The sequence below is a fragment of the Pygocentrus nattereri genome, chromosome 25 (genome assembly GCF_015220715.1).
Source record: "Pygocentrus nattereri isolate fPygNat1 chromosome 25, fPygNat1.pri, whole genome shotgun sequence".
In the NCBI taxonomy this organism is placed as follows: Eukaryota; Metazoa; Chordata; class Actinopteri; order Characiformes; family Serrasalmidae; genus Pygocentrus; species Pygocentrus nattereri.
In genome coordinates, this window is record NC_051235.1 from 28,932,505 (window position 1) to 28,953,300 (window position 20,796).

General features: G+C 42.8%; 1 protein-coding gene across 1 annotated transcript in view; it reads right to left on the reverse strand.

Moving 5' to 3' along the window:
• Positions 1–20,796, reverse strand: part of vps35 (VPS35 retromer complex component) — a 61,596-nt gene that overhangs the window by 3,567 nt on the left and 37,233 nt on the right. Inside the window, exons 12-16 of the mRNA XM_017724271.2 lie at positions 20,504–20,659; positions 16,007–16,129; positions 15,313–15,492; positions 13,807–14,046; positions 4,335–4,478 (exon numbers count right to left, since the gene is read on the reverse strand). Coding sequence (XP_017579760.1) covers positions 4,335–4,478; positions 13,807–14,046; positions 15,313–15,492; positions 16,007–16,129; positions 20,504–20,659 — 843 coding nt within the window. The remainder of the gene's footprint in view (positions 1–4,334; positions 4,479–13,806; positions 14,047–15,312; positions 15,493–16,006; positions 16,130–20,503; positions 20,660–20,796) is intronic.

Below are 20,796 nucleotides of genomic sequence, written 5' to 3' on the forward strand. Positions count from 1 at the left end.
CAACATGTCATTCAATTATAAACCACGGGGAGAAAACGTACACACAGCTGACAGCACGACAGCGACGACCCAAAGGCCATAAATGCACTCGCCGTTCGGGTCCTCTCTTTAAAACCTACACTCTGAGAACGCCTGGTCCTCGTCCCTGAAGGACACAGCAATAAGGCTATAATGAGCGTCAGGCTGCAGCAAAGCACACCTGGTGTGTACGAGTGTGAGGATAGGAGGGATACGAGAGACATGAGAGTGAGAGGAACTATTCTGCTTCGTCTGTGAGGGTAATCAGAAATGTGCGACTGTCACTTGTGCTCCTGGTGCGCTCTGGCAAGCACTGACTCAGTCTAGCTCAGATGGAGTGCACAAGGGTACAAACAAGTGCACTTCTGATGAAATTAGAGAATTAAAGAAGTGCAAACAGCACCACATGGCTCACATTTATCAGTCACACATGAGTAAGAAAGTTTTTTATGATCAGCTTCTCTGGCCCACACTGAACACAACGCAGGGCTTCTCACTTAGCCAGATCATTTTCTCTGAGGTCTGCTTATGACATTTGCGTGGTTTTACATCAAAAACGGTCGCAATTCATTCCACATGACCATTCCCTACTCCCTTAGAATTAAACGAGGTGTTTTCGTTTCTGTGCCTTTAAGGCTGATTTAGGTAAATAATCTCTGTTCTAATTAACTGCACTGTATTTTGCCTCAGTCAAAAACAGTCCAATGTGAGCAGTTTATTTCTGTGACATCATAAAAAAACTAATTCAAATCAGTCCCATCTCTTCAGGAAAGGCTTTCCACAACAGTGTGTGCCCATTCATTGAAAAGAGCAGTTGTGAGGTCAGACGCTGATGTTGGACGAGAGGGCAATCATCCCAAAGGTGTTCAGTGGGGTTGAGGTCAGGGCTCAGTGAGGGCCACTGGAGTTCCTCCACATCAACCTGGTCCCTCCATGTCTTTATGGGGCTGCTTTGTACACAGGGGCTCAGTCACGCTGGAACAGGAAAGGCTCTTCCCCAAACTGCAGACACAAAGCTGGAAGAATACAACTGTGTAAAAGTGTCTTTGTGCTGTAGCATCAATATCACGCTTCACTGGAACCAAGAGCTCAAACCCTGATAAACAGCCCATCATACCTCCTCCACCAAACTTTATTGTTGGTACTGTGCATTCCGGTAGGCAGCGTTCCCTGGCATCCACCAAACCCAGATCACATTCATCACTCCAGAGAACGTTTCCACTGATCCAGAGTCCAGTGGTGCCCTCCAGCTGACATTCCGTAGCACACAGTGATCTTAGGCTTGTATGCAGTTGCTCGGTCAAGGATACACATTTCAAGAAGCTCCTGAAGCACAGATTTTGTGCTGAACCTGCTTCCAGAGGCATCAAGTACGCAGCAGTGAGTGATGCAAGAGAGTATGGAGGATTTAACATATTCCCAGAAACCTGGATGATGTTGACTTTCATCCTTCAAAGAATAAGCAGTAAAAACAGTCTCCACATTCCACAGAGGAATTTCAGGAGGACGACAAACTTCGGATATCTGGAAAACATCCATCTATTTAGACTGAACTCTTAACTTCGGGGCACAGCGTAGTTAAAGACCACCTCAAGTCTGTAAAGTCAGCTAATCTAAATTCATGCATATAGCAAATCAGATGGCTTATCCCTCTTTTACTAACAAGCGCGTGAGATATCTCCGCATTATTCCACTTTTATAAACTGCACTGTACTCAATGGTTCATTCTCAATGTGCCACACTCCTTTAAATTAGCCGCTGTCTTTGTTTAGTGCGGATTAGCACAAAGCTTCAGCTGATCTTATTAACATTCAGGGAAACTCGCTCGCACACCACCCACGGTCGCCACGTTTCACCATTTGAAATCAGCACCGTTTTTGTCTCTGTTCAGGAAACAAAGAGGCGACTTTCTTTCTCCTCTTGCGCGATCAGGCTCCCTCTCTTGCTAATGCACTAACCCATCACACGCATTCACTGCAGGGCTCAAAATCATAATCACCATTATTTTGGCCAACACTGAGATCAAGATTATTTACCACAGTCTCATTGACTTGGGAAATATGGTGCATTTAATGCCCTTTAAAAATCTTTTTAACAGACTGAATATCAGATGATTAAACAGATTGCTCATATTGTATATAATATATACAAAATGAATATTAAATATTGTACATGCCCATTTAGCAAACACGTATTATAAATAACGTTTTAATGGCACATAGTATCCATCCATTTACTAAGCCTCTTCTCCTTCAGGGTCGGTGCGGGGGGTCGGGGGTAGGGTGGTCATTGGGTGGAAGGCAGGATACACCCTGGACAGGTCGCCAGTCCATCGCAGGGCAGACAGACAGACACAGACAGTCACTCACACCTAGGGGCAATGTAGCATGTCCAATTGGCCTGACCGCATGTCTTTATACTGTGGGAGGAAACCGGAGAACCCGGAGGAAACCCACGCAGATGCGGGGAGAACATGCAAACTCCACACAGAGAGGACTCCGGTCACCCGGCCGGGGAATCGAACCCAGGCCCGGCACATAGTAATACAAGTAAAAAACTGTGGAGCACAAATAAACTAAGTTTTACCAATTCATTTACAGTCAGATCTTGTGTTTTTGTATATAAAACGAGTCGTCCCAGCCCCAATTCTAACCCCTGCCCCTGCCCCTAACTGCAGAATGCATAACTGGAACAGAGCTGTACTTTACAACTGGTTAGCTATTAAACTCTATAAGCATCCCTGTTAGAGACACTTAATCAGTGCTGCCGCTCACATTTTCTCCTGGCTCCTGCAACTAAGCCATTTGGGTGGGCCTTCAGGGGTGGGTCTAAATAAGTTAGTTGAGATACTAGTACAGATATTTGATCCTCGTGCAACACTGGCACACTATCACCATTCAGTCTACCACTCTAACCGTCACTGCTGTATTTGACTGGGAAACATTTTCCCAAACAGGAGACGAGTGCAAGTTCACCTCACTTGAGGGCCAGCGGCACAATGGATAACGCGTCTGACTACGGATCAGAAGATTCTAGGTTCGACTCCTGGCTGTCTCCTTCTGGGGCAGTCGTGGGCTGGAGGTTAGGGAACTGGCCCTGTGACCGGAAGGTTGCTGTTTCGATCCCTAGTGCTGACAGTCCATGACTGAGGTGTCCTTGAGCAAGACACCTAACCCCTAACTGCTCCCCAGGCGCTGTGGATAGGGCTGCCCACCGCTCCGGGCAAGTGTGCTCACTGCCCCCTAGTGAGTATGTGTGTGTGTGTGTGTGTCCACTAGTGTGAATGTAGTGTTTCACTTCATGGATGGGTTAAATGTGGAGGTGAAATTTCCCCGATTGAGGGATTAAAAAGTGTCACAAACTTGTTCCAGCTAAAACTTGTTTTCTCTGCTCGTTACTTCGAACAGCTTGGCCAAGCAAACAATTCTTCTCAGGCTCCTGAGAGGAACCAAGAATTGTTCGGACCAACCACAACACATCATCATGGACTGTTTTACAGAAGTACAGCAACCACACATTTTATAGCATGAAATCTAACTGTATTCGATACACAGCGCATATCGAGTAACAATTCTTACACAGTATTTGCTGCTGCTCCTTGTTGGATTCCTTGAAACCAAAATGTTTCCAAACAGCTGAATTGGTTTCTGGTTCACCAAAGGCTCCTTTTCAGGCATCTCAGCTCGAGCTGAACTAAACATGCCACAGCCTGGCTGAGAGTGAGTTTGGGCTTTTAGGGATGGACAAAAGAGCTTCGTGGGGAAATGCAGCACAATAATGTTTTTTTTCTTGATTATCTTGTTTTCACATTGTCGGAAGCTGAAATCGTAATTGAATATAAAAGGAATTGCTCTAATTCACTGTAAATATACTGTTGATTCTTTAATTTGTGTCTTAAAGGAGACTGCAGGTCAATGCTGCCTGTTGCCAGATCACATTTATTAAAGCCTTCAGATATGAAAACACTGATATTACTACTATCTTCAGTTAGAAATAAGAGATTGTGATACATATGCTCTGATAATATATACAGATTAATTTGAGATTTTGCATATTAATATATTTACAAAACCCTACACCTCCAAATCACCCCTACACCTGTTTTATGAAATACCGCCCAAGACATGAAAGACGGGGGAGGATTCTCTTAGAACAAATATGGCCCAGTGAGACTGGATAAATATGGGCCAGCAAGAGTAAAAAGAACTGAAGGAAGGAAACTAAAGAGAAACACAAAGAAAAAGGAAGTGAAGAACACAGAGCTGAAAGCAAACAGCACGTGAAAAGGGTGAGGAGGAGGAGGGAGGACAGCGTACCGCGTCGTTCTCTCGCTCGTAGAAACAGACGTATCGGTTGAGGATCTCGATGAACAGCTGCACTTGCAGGGATGGGTCCATGCACTGGTTAGCGATCTTCAGGGCCTTCTTCAAACATTCCATCACGCGCTTCCCATCACGGATCTGACGGCACAAAACACACAGAACAAAAAAAAAATATCTGAATAACATCCACAAAACCGATTAAAACATTCAGTATTTTATACAAGTTATACATTATCTCCAATCTGGAAGTACAGTCTTCAGGACCAAACACCTGCTTTGAGCCGTGGAGCTGAACGGTCGGCTCCAAGCTCCTAAATCTGTTGTTAGGGGCAACGAGAGCCTCTCTCGGATAACAGCGCTGCGCAGCAAAATGGAGCAGACCACGCATGTTTGCTTCATTAGTGTTATATCACAATGATCTACATTAATAAAGGACATCGCAGACAAACACGCACAGCAAGAGGCTGTGGACGTCATTAAAATTCTGTAAACTCATTAGCACTTCTGCGTACTACTGAACAAACATGCATATCTGCAAGGCGCCCATGCTGCGCAACACGGCAAGAGGTGACAAAAATCTTGGAAAGGAATAAGGAGTTATATTCTGCTGTGAGTGTTTGTTTTATTAAGCAGGTGTGAGAGCTGAGGGCTCCTCAAAGCCTTTATGACCGTTATAAAACTGAACAGGCCACATTTCCCAGCATTTTATACGGCAATGACGATATTTTATCGTGATAAATTTCTTCGCGGTGTGGCTTGGCAACACGACAGCGTTTATCGTTACTGTGATAAACGGCCAGAATCTGCTTTTCTGAGAATGTTGTGAATATCACTCTTTAAAAAAAAAAAAAAAAAAAAAAAAAAAGATAATAATAATAATAAATCATAATAATGATAATTAAATAAGTAAATAAATAAATAGAAAAAAAAATAAATAAATAAAAGAATATCACTCTTACAAACATTTCCAGACTGTATTTTTAATGACAAAGTGAATCTGTTCTGTTTTACTGCTTACAGTGCAGCACATGTGAAACTGAAATGCAAATGACTGAAATTTAATAAACTATTGCGTTCGTAGTTTTTAGTACTCTTTTAAAATGTGGCACTTCTTTTTTTTTATTTATTTTTTTTTACTTTTACTACTTAGCAGATATCAGAATAAATACTGTAATGTGTTTACTGTGTAAACTAAAAGTAACAATGTTTTTTTCTTTCCATGTTGTAAGTATGCACCCCGATCGGTTACCAGGAGCTCATGCACACGTACAGCAGCGAGTTTCACGGCAGTGGTGCACGTTTCGTACTCTTTATTTGGGTCTTTTCACAGCTGCTTTTTTAAAATGGATCTAACGCATTGAAAACTTTCACATCAGATCCAATACAAACTCAATGCCAAATCAACAAAACTGCAGACACCCGAGTCTGTAAGGCTACGCTTACACGATCTTTCTCTTCATGTGTGACACAGATGTGTTTGTTTGTCAGTGTAAACAGCAAAAACGCATTAAAAAACGATTTGAGACGCTTTTCACGTGCGGAACTGACATCCATCCTTCACGCTCCTGAGACTCAAAGATCAAGGCTGGTGTTTCTGCACCAAACAATGAGAAGAAACTCCAAAACCCTCCATGCTCAAACGCAGCCGTAGGAGAACGAGGCTGAAGTGTCACAGAACAGTTAGAAGTCTGAAAGTGAAGTTTAAAGAATCTGAGGACACGAACCAAAGAAGTGACCGCGCCCTTTTTACGGCTCGAACACATTCTGGGTGAATGTGTCAGTCAGTGAAGCTTCATGATGGCTCCTGTGATGCTGAACCTCTGGGAGCGACTGGCGTTCGCTGGCAGTCGTGATTGTTAACCTCTGGATGAAGCTCTGTTCTTTTGCGTATGCGGGTCAGTTTAGGAGCTGATCTGTTCAGACTGATGTCGCATACAGATTACATTTAAAAGATATTTTATACACACACACACACACACACACACACACACACACGTATGTTCTAAGCCGCTTATCCCTTTGGGTCGCAGGGCGAGCTGCAGCCTATCCCAGAAGTCACTGGGCAGAAGGCAGGAAACATCAAACCATTCTCAAATACTGAGTTATGCAGAAAGCTTGAAAAATGTAACAAAACTTTGCAAGTGGATAAAAAGGTGTCATCCCATTCAGTACAAATGTGCTTAAAGACAAATAAATAAATCCAAATTGCTTATCGTCTCAGCTCTAAAACTGAATCGTAACACTATTTCTAAAAAAATTAATGTCCTTTAATATAAAAACGCTTCCCGAATTTTAGATAATGTAAATAAATGGAGCAACTCTACCAGCTGACAACGCCACACTGTCATGTTGTGTCCGTCCCGGTGACCGAATGATGGATGTACTGAATTAAACTAAAACATGACGAGAGATAAAACTGCCGTGCTGATGTTGATGAATATGCAATGGTCTCCTCTGTAGAGCAGAATGCTGGACTTGCACTTCTTGCATCAGAAATCCTTCCACGGGCTCTCATTTCTATTTACACATCGCAGCGCAACATGTGGAGTGATGCCTCCAGAGGTGCTGCAGTGACCCTTAATGAAACACATACATATAACCGCCATGCATCCTTACATGGCACTGCAATATAAATCGGTTCCAGTGTGAAGTTGGTCAATCATACCAACACGTCCAATTCTGCAAAAGAGCGCTCAAATACACTGTAAAAAAGCCAAAGACCACCGTTCATTTACTATGTTTACAATCAAAACAGCCAGAGACAAAACAGAAAACTCACCAACAATGACATACATCATAGTTCAGTAGGGATCGTGTCCACTCTTTACCTCCTAGTGCAAATTTACTCCTTTTCTAGCGAGAAATATCTGTAGAGATCCTTTCGCTCAAAGATGAAAGCTTCACGCGCTGGTTTTCTGATTGGGACACTTTTGGGGTCTACCAGGTCTTCCAGGTGGTTGCTAGGAGCCACATTTTCTGTGCAGATTTTAATCATTGCTTAAACTCCAGTTTTGGGAACTGCTGTTTTTTTTTTTTCTCCCCTTATTTTCCATTGACTTTCTCATTCCACTTGTGTCAGGAAAGTCTTCTTTCTAATCTACTGAAAAACGAAGAACTTGCACTTTACGGCTGTTTAGACTGGGCACCTGCCCACCAAGATATGGATTTTTGTGCTCATATGATAACAAATGCCACTCGCATACACACTATTATAAGAAAACATCCTAAAATGTTAAATGCCACCATATGGCCACAAATACTTCAAGTAAGCACGATAAGAAAAAGCGAGGTGTGCTGAAGGCATTTCATCTTCCATCTAAAAATACACCTGACCTATCTGCTGTACTGAAAACGCCTGCCTCAGACTGAAGATATATCTGAGCCACCCGCTATTCCAGAGCATCCTTTTAAAGCAAAAGTGGTCAATTAATTAGTCCGAGCCTCGATCTGAAGAAGAGCAGGCTTTTTGTACAACTCCCCCTCTCACTGTCTGCAGAGCCTCCCCATCATTTAGAGAGTGTGAGTAACTGGAGAGCCGCAATTTATTTTTTTGGCTCTGCACTCCAGCACATTATATTAGATGTGAAATAATGGCTCTGGGGTTAAAGTGCAGGATGCCAGCTTTAAATTGAGGGTATTTTGTCTCTACTAGATGAACCATATAGGAAATATAGCCCTTTATAAATGGTCCTTCCATTTCAGGAGACCATAAATAAATACTGCATTACATGACACACAGCATCATTAGGAAAACAGCATCTGGTGATTTCAGTGCATGACACACTTCAGGCAGCTCTTATCTTCCATGGAATTAACACGGACATGAACAGTCCTATTACTTTTGGACAGCACTGCATGCAGGGCAACGTACTATCTACACCAGCAGTGATGCGCTTGTTTTTTGGGATGTGAAATGAGACAACACTGGGAATATTACAGTGATCTTAACTGCACCAACTCTACATATCCTAAGCCAGTGAAGTTTAAGGGGAGACACTCTTATTCCTTCCATTATATATAAAAAAAAAGACTGCAAAATGCCAAAGGACACCTGCAGAGAGTGAGTCCTCCAAGGATGAGGGTGAACGGAGCTAAACATCCCAAAATGTTAACTGTATATGACTTGTAAAGCAGTGTAATAGCACTGTGGATACCACTGTCCTGCACACAGGAGACCAGGGTTCAACTTCTCGTTCTGAGGGAAAAACAGCCGAGGCTTCTCGTGCTGCATCAGCCGAGGAGACACGCTTTCAGTTTTACAAAGTAATCTGTAGGGGTGGACCGGAACATTCGACTATTCAGATATTCATTCGTTGGGAAGGTATTCTGGGATTCGGATACTTCTTGTTCTTTTTTTGGTTAAATAAGGTTTTGTGCACTCAGCAGGTAAAAGTGGCCCAAATCAGTTTTCTTTCTTCATATGTGGCACAGATGTGTCAGTGTAAACAACAACGACAACAACAACAACAGCCACAACCACAACAACCAGAACAGCCACAACCACAACAACCAACAACCAACAACAACCACCACAACCACCACCACCAACCACAACAACCAACAACCACCAACAACAACCACAAGCACAACCACAACAACAACAACAACCACCAACAACCACAACCACCACAACAACCAACCACAACAACCAACAACAACCCCAACCACCACAACATCCAACAACAACCACCAACATCCAACAACAACCACAAGCACAACCACAACAACCAACCCCAACAACCACAACCACCCCAACAACCAACAACAACCCCAACAACAACCCCAACAACAACCCCAACAACAACCCCAACAACCAACAACAACCCCAACAACCCACTGAATCGGACATTCTCGATTCCGATTCGGGATGCTTTTATATGTGGTACTGAAATCTGATGCGTATCCGATCTGTGGCAATACAGTTTAGTCTGAACAGTCAGATCGGAATTCATCCGGCTTTTACATCAACCCAACTTGACACTTCATTATTTCGTGCTGCTGAAACCAAAACATTTAGGCTGATGTCTCTGTGAAGCTTCATGATGGCTCCTGTGATGCTGGTGAAGATGAAGCTGATCTTGCATGACTGATGTCGCATACAGATCACATTTAAAGTATAATGTTAACAGACAAGCAAAAAATATAAATAAATAAATCAATAAATCAGAAAATCAGATTTGGGCCACTGTTACCGCTAACAGCTAAAACCACAATCCTCTGCTCTGGAAAACCACCAATCCCATCTCACCCCTTGCCCCCAACACTTCGTTTTGCATGTTCACGTCTAGGGGAAGGTGTCCCGATTGTTGTTGAGATGGAGGAGTGGGGTGAAGTGTTGGGGCTATTTGGCCTTTCAAATGGAGATTTTTCAGAGGCGCACTACAAACGGAGGGTTATGAGAAAATTCCCTGAATGCGAATCATCTGCAAGACGACTGCACAAGCGGCCAAAGAGACTCATAAACGTAAGCATTTCTCTGTTGTAAGAACCATTATAATAGCATTTTATGGTAATTTCCTTCATAACACGCATACAAATCGCCATTAATACGCTGATGTCTCAGTCGCTATCTAGCAAATTTTCCCATTCCACCTTAAATGGTGCAGCAGTTATGGTGGTCACCACAGCTGGAGGCGGCATATTGGAAATGGCAGGAAAACCTCGTCTCGTCTGTTTACGTAAAAGTCGCTGATGACAACTGATGACGTATCCGGTTCTTGAAGGGTCGTCCCATTTCACAGGGGAAGATTTCAACCACTACCCCTTCTAACTCAGTTTCAAGGGGTAGGGGTAAAAATAAGAAATGGGATTGGGCCCTCGAGTTAGACCACCTCTGTGAAGTGCTGGTTAACCTGTGCATGCACTGTGCCATTACCCCCTAGCTCGCCGCTAAGAGAAGCCAGCGGGCCTGGAAGCCGAACTGTGAGCGGTACACAAGCAGAGAGCCTGTAGTTTCAGATTTTACAGCAAACGAAGTCGCAGATGCGCTTTCAACATAACCATCAGCCACTGAGGTTCAGTGGTGCTGAGGTCTGGACTCTGGGGTGGTCAGTCCATCGTCCAGCTTCTTTGTTTGGTGTGTCCGTCTCCTTTTCTCAGCGAGGTTCTTCTTGATCTGCTACACGTCCTTTCAGACCCACAGCGCTGAGTGGTCTTCTCACAGTGGGAGGATGGACAGAAACACCTGTGGATGTTTTCAGATCTGAAGCAGCTTGATCTTCTCCTCTCTCTCAGAGATGGAAGCTTTCAGTGCTGTTTATCTGATGGTTTTGGGGTCTACCAGCTCTTCCAGGTGGTTGCTAGGAGGAACATTTTCTCTGTAGCTTTTAAACTCACAATGCGTCCAGTAAATAATCTGTCCCACTCTGACAGAAAACATAGGGAATAAATGAACAGCAGTCTCCTACTTTCGCACAAAACCGTGCCTCCCTTAAAAACAAAAATAAAAATAAATGAAAACTAAAATGATTAGCCCGGTCACGGCATTTTCAAAAAGCTTGTTAACGCTGCCGGAAAAGAACACCGCATGATAAAAGTGGCGCAGGTGCATGAACTGGAGGAACCTGAAGCAGGGCGGCTTTGTTCAGCGCTGCACAGCGAGTCCTGCACCTACAAAAAGCTCTGAGCAACAAAAACCTGTGTACCAGCGTGCTCAATACCGAAGGCCAAAGAGGGATTTTAAAACGATCTGCTCTTCGAACGGTTATGTGATAAAGTTCAGTTCAGACACACGGACTAACATAAATAAATTAATAAACAAACAAACTGCTTCAGAGCAATGCTGTCCCTGAATTCAGAGACATTATGATCAGCTGGAATTGACACATCTCTCTTCAAGAGGCCAGAGTGGAGGAATAGCAACCTTCTACATAAGAACTTCACCTGTAAACCAGAAAGGACGATACAAATTCTCTCTCAAAGAACAAATAAGAGTTCAAATTTAACTAATTACTGTCTTTAGGCCTCCACGTCTGCACTCGAAGGAATTTGCTGACTTTCGTGTGAGTGTGAGAACTCTTGGGGGAAAAAAAAAAAAATTGCCAGAGACTTTAATATCCACTTCGCCAAACCACAGGATGCAGTAAGTAAGGCATTTATGTTTTGAGAGAAACCAACAGAGTGTAAGACGCATATAAAGGGGTCCACACATGATGCCAAACACACTCTGAGCTTCATTTTGACCTTCGCTTTAGTTATAATATAACATCTTTGGCCACATCGCCCAGCTTATCATGATAAATAAAAGTCTAAGGCCGATTTCTGCTCCTGGGTGGTCAAACGCTGTTTTAAACCATCCTTTATGGATCAGAACACGACCAAATCAGTAGAACCTCTCACAAATCGGTCATGAGACAGTGGGAGAAAGTGTCCGGGCAGCTGTTTATAGCAGCCGGAAAAGGGCGGCCGCAGTTTTTGTAATAGCTATAACTTATTATTATTTTAGCCGTCTGGTGACGAGGCTCGACTATCCCGTTACAAAAAACTGTTCGTTTTCTCAACATCGTCAGATTAATACGAACCGCAAACGTTAGCTGCCCCGGAACGTCAGTGCTGGATCACACCGCCTCACTGCCACCACTCCTACCACATCCATGTCAGAGCACATCACAGTATTCAGACACCAGCTAGCAGACGGCTGGGTTTCTCCATTCTACCACAGCTGTTTTGTTTGATCTACAGTGACGTTAGTTCTCTTTGCTGTGCGAGTGACGGAGCGCTGCTTCCACTTAACCAGCTAATAAAAGTTCTAGCCTGGGAAGTTAGTGCTCCACCGCTCTCCAGCGCCTCACGTACAGAATCTTCAATTTACTTTCATTTAAACCAGTGCGGCTCTTTCACTGCCGCTGCTTGTGAACGACTGAGCGCTGTAACCGCCGCAGCTGAGAGGTGCAGACGTGATTTAACGCAGCTAAAGCTTGTTGGGATGTAAGGAAAGAGGTTATTTCACTCTAAGCCAGTACAGTTACACTACTTATCTCATCACTCACACTTGGTCACAGCAGAACAGAACGCCAAAAAGTTTCCATTTAACATATAATTACACATATTATATCTAAAGCATGCTTATTATTTGAAACAGCAATAAGAGAGACATTAAAAACTGACATCCATGACAAACATGCTGTTTAATTAGTGCCGCACAGCACAGGATATAGCATGCTATTATTTACTAATTAAGCCTCTTTAACAAGATACTGCAAAAGGTCAGAACAGAGCCTAATGAAACACATTAGGGAGTAAAACTATTAATAATTAAATAAAGGCAAATCAATAAATAAATAGTTCCTAATTACGCCAGCTTCTGTTAAATAAGTAAACTAACGAGTCTATTTTTATTTCGTGCCAAAAGCAGGTGAACAGAGCTGGCTGAGGGGATACTTACGTTCATAGGGCACAACTATGTTCACTAACGTCAGTGAGTGGGTTTAAGCGATTGGCTCCGCAGAAAGTTGGTGACCTCTGCGCACTATGCCCCTCAGCATCCGCTGACCCCACTGTCATTTTACGTGACATTATATTGTTATAATCCCACTGACAGTTGACTGTGGAATATTTAGTAGTGAGGAAATTTCACGACTGGATTTGCTGCACAGGTGGCGTCCGATCACGGTACCACGCTGGAATTCTCTGAGCTCCTGAGAGCGACCCATTCTTTCACTAATGTCTGTAGAAGCAGTCTGCAGGCCTAGGGGCTCGGCTTTATACACCTGTGGCCATGGAAGTGACTGGAACACCTGAATCCAGTGATTTGGATGGGTGAGTGAAAACTTTTGGAAATATAGTGTATATTTCAGCCTAAAAGCTTCATAGAACTATCATAAAGTTTCAGTCATCAGGCAGTGAATTCACAACCATTACCTGTAATAATATTCTGTGAGGGAGCTTTTAAAGGTGGGTGTCTGGCTCAAATCACCACCACTGTGAACAAATCTGACTCGGTAAGTTTATGTAGAGCGGAGCGTTTCACACCAAACCACTCTGAACGCCTGTTTACATGCCAACTACTCTTAATTATGCAGAAAAAAACATCAGTGGAAATCCTCATTAACTGTCTGAATGCCTCGGTGCTGATCAGTGCAGGAGAGTGAAGAGAACAAACTATTTTTCATTATTTTTACATTAAAATTACTTGTAAAATCTTAAAATTTGACACTTTCAAGAAAAGATTAAAACAGGCTTACACCAGTCAAAATATTCAGCTGTTTTTCTTTGTTGGTCTCCTGAAATTTCAGTGCGTCTCTAATAAAAATGCAGGTATGTCACCTGTTATTTGTGACCTGCCCAACATGTCAATTAAACAGAAGCAAAATGTATCTGCATTAAAAGCAGAGTGCGCTGTAAGAATATCTTGATGACGATAAATGATCATATCGCAGCTTGAGTCACTACTTAAAAACAAGACAGAAGATTTGCTGCGAGAAGCCACAGATGCATCCACCCTCACACAACACCCCCAGACACAAACCTCCTCTCCATTTTTGTCTGTGTTTCGGCCAGACCAGAAGAGGTGTGCGCAGATGCTGACGGCACGGCACTGGTCAGGCTTCTTCAGCAATTTGGAGGCGGCTAGAGCGCACTGAGTGCGAAGGGGCTCGTGGTTCTCCTCACTGAAGCAGCGCATGCGCTCGAACGTGCCGATGATGAGGGTAATAGCAGCCAGCTGGGCTTTAGAGTCACTGATCTCATCCTCGTACAGAGAGAAAGCCTGCGGTCAGACAGAAAGACACACAAGATTAATATGGAAGTAAAAGGGATCTTCATGCCTGCTACAGTTTTCAATTCAATTTAATCTTTGATATTTTATGCGTCTTGATTCTACATCGCTCTACTTATACTCAGCACTTCAATGAAATAAATAAATAAATAAAATAAGCACATCCATGTGTTTAAAACATGTACAAAACAGAGATGTAAACAATTAAAAAAAAAAGCTTTCTTTCGCATTTCTTTTGACTTTTTTAATTCCAGTTCAAATACAGTTTAAGGCTAAACTTGAACTAACAATAAAATAAATTTAAAAACACTATTTAAGAGGAACCCATGTACCCATATCAACAGTAGGGAACCCGCAGAGCTTTCTAGGCCTTCACGGAAGGTAAAGGGGGGGATAAAAAAAAAAAAAAAAAAAGTCTTAGGCACCCAAGATACATTTTCAAAATCTATTTGTGTAGTTTATTTATTTGTTGTGTTTATTTGCTGAGAAAAGTGTTAATATTTGAATAAACAAAATCTACAGAACGTATATATATATATATATATATATATATATGGAAGTCCAGTATTATATGTAGTTAAAAAGCAGCTCCTGGTTTGACCAATCAGTGCTTCAGTAAATTGAGCTCATGATGTAATTGATGATATTAACGAGTCTCTGTGGCGGCTGTGAAGGTGTCGAGGAAAAATATGGACCCAAGAAATTCTCGTAACTTTTTACTGTTTTTATGTTTATTTGAATTATGAATACGACTTTATTCTAATGTATACTGTGATAAACTCACTGCTCAGGGAAATTGTTAAAAAATTTACTTACTGATATATATTATATAGTACTGATATATATATATATATATATATATATATATATATATATATATATATATATATATATATACACACATACATACATATACATGCATATGAAATATGCAAACTCCTCCCAGAGTGGACCCCGGTCGCCCAGCAGTGCTACCCACTGTGCCGCCCATATACCCTTTCAAATGATAATTTATCCAATTTTTCAAAACTATGACTATTAGGCACACTATCCAGGGACAGTGGATGACTAACACCCTAGGACCTTCTTCCAAGCATGATTTCATAAATTTAATCTTCAGCTCTGTGGAATTACAGATCATGAAGTCTAACAGTACAGAAGTGTCCTTAATTTCTCTCTTACTGTCCTTAATCGTGACTCAGTCTTACACCACTTCTCCAGCCGTGCCATTGGCAAACTGAAGGCTGAGAACAGTACCTGAGACATGAACTCATAGGCCACGGTTTCATGGTTCTCGAAGCCGATCTCTCCGGCTGCTAGTGCCCCCTGGAGAAAGAGTCTCAGGGGCAGCTCGGCCAGCTCTGCCTTTATCAGCGCACTGATGGTCTGGTGGGCGAAAGAGAAGATCTTCTGGCACTTCTTCTCCCATTTATCATCCTGCAGGAGCAAAGACAGCGAGGGTAGTTTTAGCTGACAGCCAACTCCCCTTTCCATTCTTTCTAAATTCACTGGCGAAATGACCTCATGAGTGGGTTCTATGGCATCATAAGTAAAAAATAGAACTCAAGGTTTAAGCCGGCACCACGCAACAAGAAGAGAAAGAGAGTGCCTTGACATTTTTGGATGTTTCTGGGCAAAATGACAGAACGGGCAATGAAAGTCATTTCATTTCTGCAATTTTTTATAAAAATGTGCAAATAGAGCCACGGAGATGGGAGCTTTTCCCATGCAAATAACTTCAGAGTTACTATTGGAGATTTCCGCTGCTTCTGTTTCAAAGACAATCCTCGACTATATACGCGGTCTTCAAAAGCAGAGGACGAAGGCAAGAACAGAGGTTCAAAGGCAGAACATTCACTCACAGCTGTTACGTGTCATTCAATGCAACGGGAAGCATTTGAGGTGATATGAGTGGGAGTGAAAATGTTAAACAGGCAGTTGGGAGACATACTGAGGAAGAGTTCTCTTTGTAACGGAAGGCCAGCTGATAGGCGGCGAACACGAGCGGCGGCAGCGTGTAGCGGATCCTCTGATTACCCCCAGCTCCGAAATGCTTCCTGGCTGTGTTTAAAATCTGTGGGAGGCACAAATCAAGAAGAGAAACATAGGACATACATGAATAATTCATAGCTCTGAAACAGCATGATTGCCGCGGTGCTCATGCGCAGATTCGACAGATTTAACGTTCATTAGAGATTAATTAGACCACTTCTGGGTTCGTGTTGTCAAACTGCAGACCTTGAATAATTTTTACAAATGCTTCATTCAGTGAGAAATGTCAACAAACCTAGGATAATACAAAAGACAATTCAGCTAAACTGGGTCAAATCCCATTTAATCTGCAGTGGGCCAATGACAACCTGCAGCCAAGCCCCATTCTCAGCACTCTGCAGCACTTGCTGTGTCTGATCCACTCATACCAGCACTACACACACTAACACGCCACCACCACGTCAGTGTTACTGCAGTGATGGGAATGATCCACCACCCTAATAGTACCTGCTCTGCGAGGGTCCATGGAGGTCCTGACGACTGAAGAACGGGGTAAAAGGGGGTAACAAAGTATGTAATAAAGTATCCGTAAAATCACTGCTGTTGGAAGAAAACCTTGCATCTCCAAATTAGTAACTTTGCAGGAGAAAGTCAATAGAAGTCATTATGGGGCCTCATCAATTTACACACAGCGTAAAGGGCAAGAGGCGTTTTCAAACTGTCAAAAACTGAAAAACAACAAAAACGGAGATACAAGGTTTTCTTCTGACAGCAGTGATACATTTTTTCTACAAATTGCACAGTTTGTTTATTTGTTTAACATAATGGGGGAAAAACATAAGTTCACTAAAAAGGATGTTTTAACTTATTTATACTTACAACATAACAAAATAATGCACTTCTACACAGACCTGTACATTCATTCATATTCAGCAGATCGTCCTGTTATAGCCGGACCGAGCTAAATCACATTTTTTGAAAATAAGAAATAAAACACCAGACAAACCACTTCAGGTTCCCCAAAGAACCATGTCTGAAAACCAGATTTGTAACTGTGGAGAACCCTTTGAATAACCTTCACATATAACAAAGCTTCTACAGCTGTTCAAGGGACATTTACATTATGCAGTTCGTTAAACTTCAAAAAGATTCTTTACAGAAATATCCATCCATCCATCCATCCATCCATCCATCCATCCATCTTCTAAGCTGCTTCTCCCTCAGGGTCGCGGGGGGGTGCTGGAGCCTATCCCAGCAGTCTTCGGGCGGAAGGCAGGATACACCCTGGATGGGTCGCCAGTCCATCGCAGGGCAGACAGACAGACACAGACAGTCACTCACACCCAGGGGTAATTCAGCACGTCCAATTGGCCTGACTGCATGTCTTTGGACTGTGGGAGGAAACCGGAGAACCCAGAGGAAACCCACGCAGACACGGGGAGAACATGCAAACTCCACACAGAGAGGACCCCGGTCACCCGGCCAGGGAATCGAACCCAGGCCCTCCTCGCTGTGAGGCGAGGGCGCTACCCACCACACCGCCCTCTTTACAGAAACAGTTTTCCTTCATGCAAAGAACCCTTTTCACACATTTGTTTAAGAGTGAAAGACAAATCAGCATCCGGTTTATTTGCATTCAAAACAAAGTAACAAACAAACAAACAGAAGGACCCTAACAGCTTTATTCATGACGTGCTTTTCCTTTTGAAGCCACTGCATTTAAATCCACTTTAAAATGCAGGAGCAACTTTATTCTTCAAACTCAATAACAAGACAAATTCAGAGTGTTTCCTCAAGCTGCCGCACTCTACACTTTGACCCCTCGTCTCCGAATCAGAGGTGAACGCATGTTTTAAATTTAGACAAAAACACGCCTTTACATTTAAAGACAGCCGTGGAGTAGAAACGACAGATTTGCCCATGACGTCAACAGGATTAGGGATGATGTGTCAGAGTGGAGCCGCGTTTCCACGTTAAATTGTTCAAAGCTGCAATTAATGCATTCTGCTTGAAAGCTTGTCTGCTGCATCACAACCAAGGACTTCAAGGTGCAAACAGCACCGATCACTAGGGCTCCAACCAAGCGTCAAGATTTTTAGTTCACTGTGAGTGAACTGAATCCCAGGCTTCGCCACATCAAGCTGACCAAACCTCAGCTTTCCTGCGATACTACACCTCAGTGTGAAACTATACAACAGGGCCCAATCCACCCCTCGCCCCTACCACTTAGCCTTTAGCGCTGACCACGTATTATCTTAGTTTAATGTTGTGCCGATGTATTATGTGGCCTTTTTCGTCATAATAAGCATAAAAAATGAATTTAACCAAATTTAAATAAATTTCGATCTAAATTTCCCGTTTCACATTAAACGCTGCCACAGTTACATTCTGACAGCTCAGGTGAAACAGTGACTTCAGCTTCATATCACTGAAGAATTAGGGGGGGTGATAATAAATAACTGCCCCCCTCTTTGAAGGCGTATGATCCCTAAATGTAACTAAAGCCCAGCAGTGAGGAGCTGAACTTTCCCCTCCTCTGCTGTCCCTGCAGACGGGCAGGGTCGCCCACAGAGCGGCGCTGGTAGCTGTTAATGAAGTGATGCTCTTTTATTAGAGGGTCTCATTTCAGAGGGAAGATCTCAACCAGTACCCCTTCTAACTCAGTTCTAAGGGGCAAGATGACAATCGAAAACAAAGGGTAGGGGGTAAAAATAAGATGGGATTGGGCCCAAAAGTATCCAAATGGAAGTATCAATGTAAACTTCAGTCAATAACTACAAATCACAAAATCTATGATCACAAAGTGAGCAAACAGTCCACCTACATGGGGCAGTTGGGTATGGACAAAAGTGTATTGCCACTCCTCGCTCACAGGTCAGAGAAACCCTGCTCCGTTTCTCCTCCCTACGAGTCACTTTATGACGTTTATTTTAGTCTTAATAGGATGACACAGTGTGCAGTCCATTTCATGGTGTACGAGCTGGAAATAACAGCCCAATCACAAGCCAGCAAACTGCTGAGGGTAAACAAACAGAGGCACTTTTAACAAAATCTTCTTTAACATTCCTGCAGCAAAACGAATGACGCGAGACTCTAAGTAACATCCCTAAAGCTCTGTAGTGAAGCGTAGAGATCTCAGCAGGGCACACAGTGTCTGAACGAGCATTGTGTGGGAGCTCTGGCTGCACTGCTGCATCGCTCACGTCACACAGACGGAGTCAATGTGGAAAAGAGGACTGGCTGAGTGAGAGGAGGATGGAGTGTTTTCAGACTGAGAGAACAACGATGCTCCGACTTTCTTAAAACCACTCGCACTCTGGGCAAAATCAAGTGCTTTCATAAGCTCTCAGGTTCTATGTATTTACCAGGTAAGTATGAGGTATAAAATATTATAGAAAATATTAGATCACTACTTTGGGCTACATAATGGTAAGTTTCAAGATAGTTTAAATAAAATCACTGCCAAACAGGTTCTAGATATTACCTGGGTAGGTGTGGGGCACAATCTCCAAACAACTGTGTAATTATTCTGGGGCAAATGATGTTAAGTAACAGCACAGTCTAACTAAATGACAGCAATATAAACCGTAATGCTGATAGAGGACATAATAAAACATATGAAATATTTACAGTAACAAGACAAAGTCCAAAAATAATCACACCGGATTTTACTGTAACGTCACACATTTAAGCAGGAAAGTCAAAACAAAAACACCTCCAAGTAGTTATATGTTGAGTGCTATGGCGTAAAATGACGGCACAAAATAAAGATTTGTGGAGTTTTCTGAAGTAAATCTGATGAAAATCACTGCTTTCTTTTACAGCCAGACTCAGCCTTGTTTCTACATAATAAACAGGTAATTACTGTATAAGAATCTATACCTTGTATACAGTTTCTTTCCCCACAATAAGCACACAGTACTGTGGAGTTCGTACCACATACTTACCCAATTCCTATCTAGAAACCCTTAAGCATTAGAGTGTAATTCATTTAGACTTCAAACTCACCATGTTATAAAGTGATTACCTAATATCTGGTGCCTCGCACTTACCTAGTTAATAGCTAGAACCTGAAGAACTGCAAAAGAAAGCACTACCAAACCTGGGTTATTATCTGCATATGGGAACATGCACTGGAACGTATGAAAATATATCACAAAAACCTTTGATGTGACATGATTTTAAACTAGGCTGCATCACTGAAATTATGTACACTTGTTAGATCGAGTGAACGCATTCATTCATCAAAACACTCGCAGAACACCCACCTAGAACCTCTGAGACTGGTCAGAACACTTATAGCACATAACTGTTAGAGAGCTCATTATGTAGAGGGCAGTATCATGATGATGATTAACATACGAATAGTGTGCAGCCCTAAAACGCTCATCCAAAACAATAACATCCAGATTGCTGGATCACTGTAAGTAAGGCAAGCAAACAGAGCGATGCCTACCAGGTACTGCTGGTCGGGGTCCTCCGAGTGTAGCAGGTGGATGAATCGGCCCACCAGACTCTGCTCCTCTGCAAAGTCCTCTGGGTCTGGATCTTCTGCCGGCTGGTCCGGCTGGTCCTGGATCAGCGTGGATACCAGGTTCAGGATAGCATCCACCTACAGGGAGACAGAGAGCAGGTCCCCCATTAGCCCATTCACTAATGATCTCACTCAGGAATCTGTGACCTTATAGTAACAGGAACAAGCAGCACAAGGTTTTTGTTTTAGTGTGATGGGTGTCGGGGCCCAGGAAC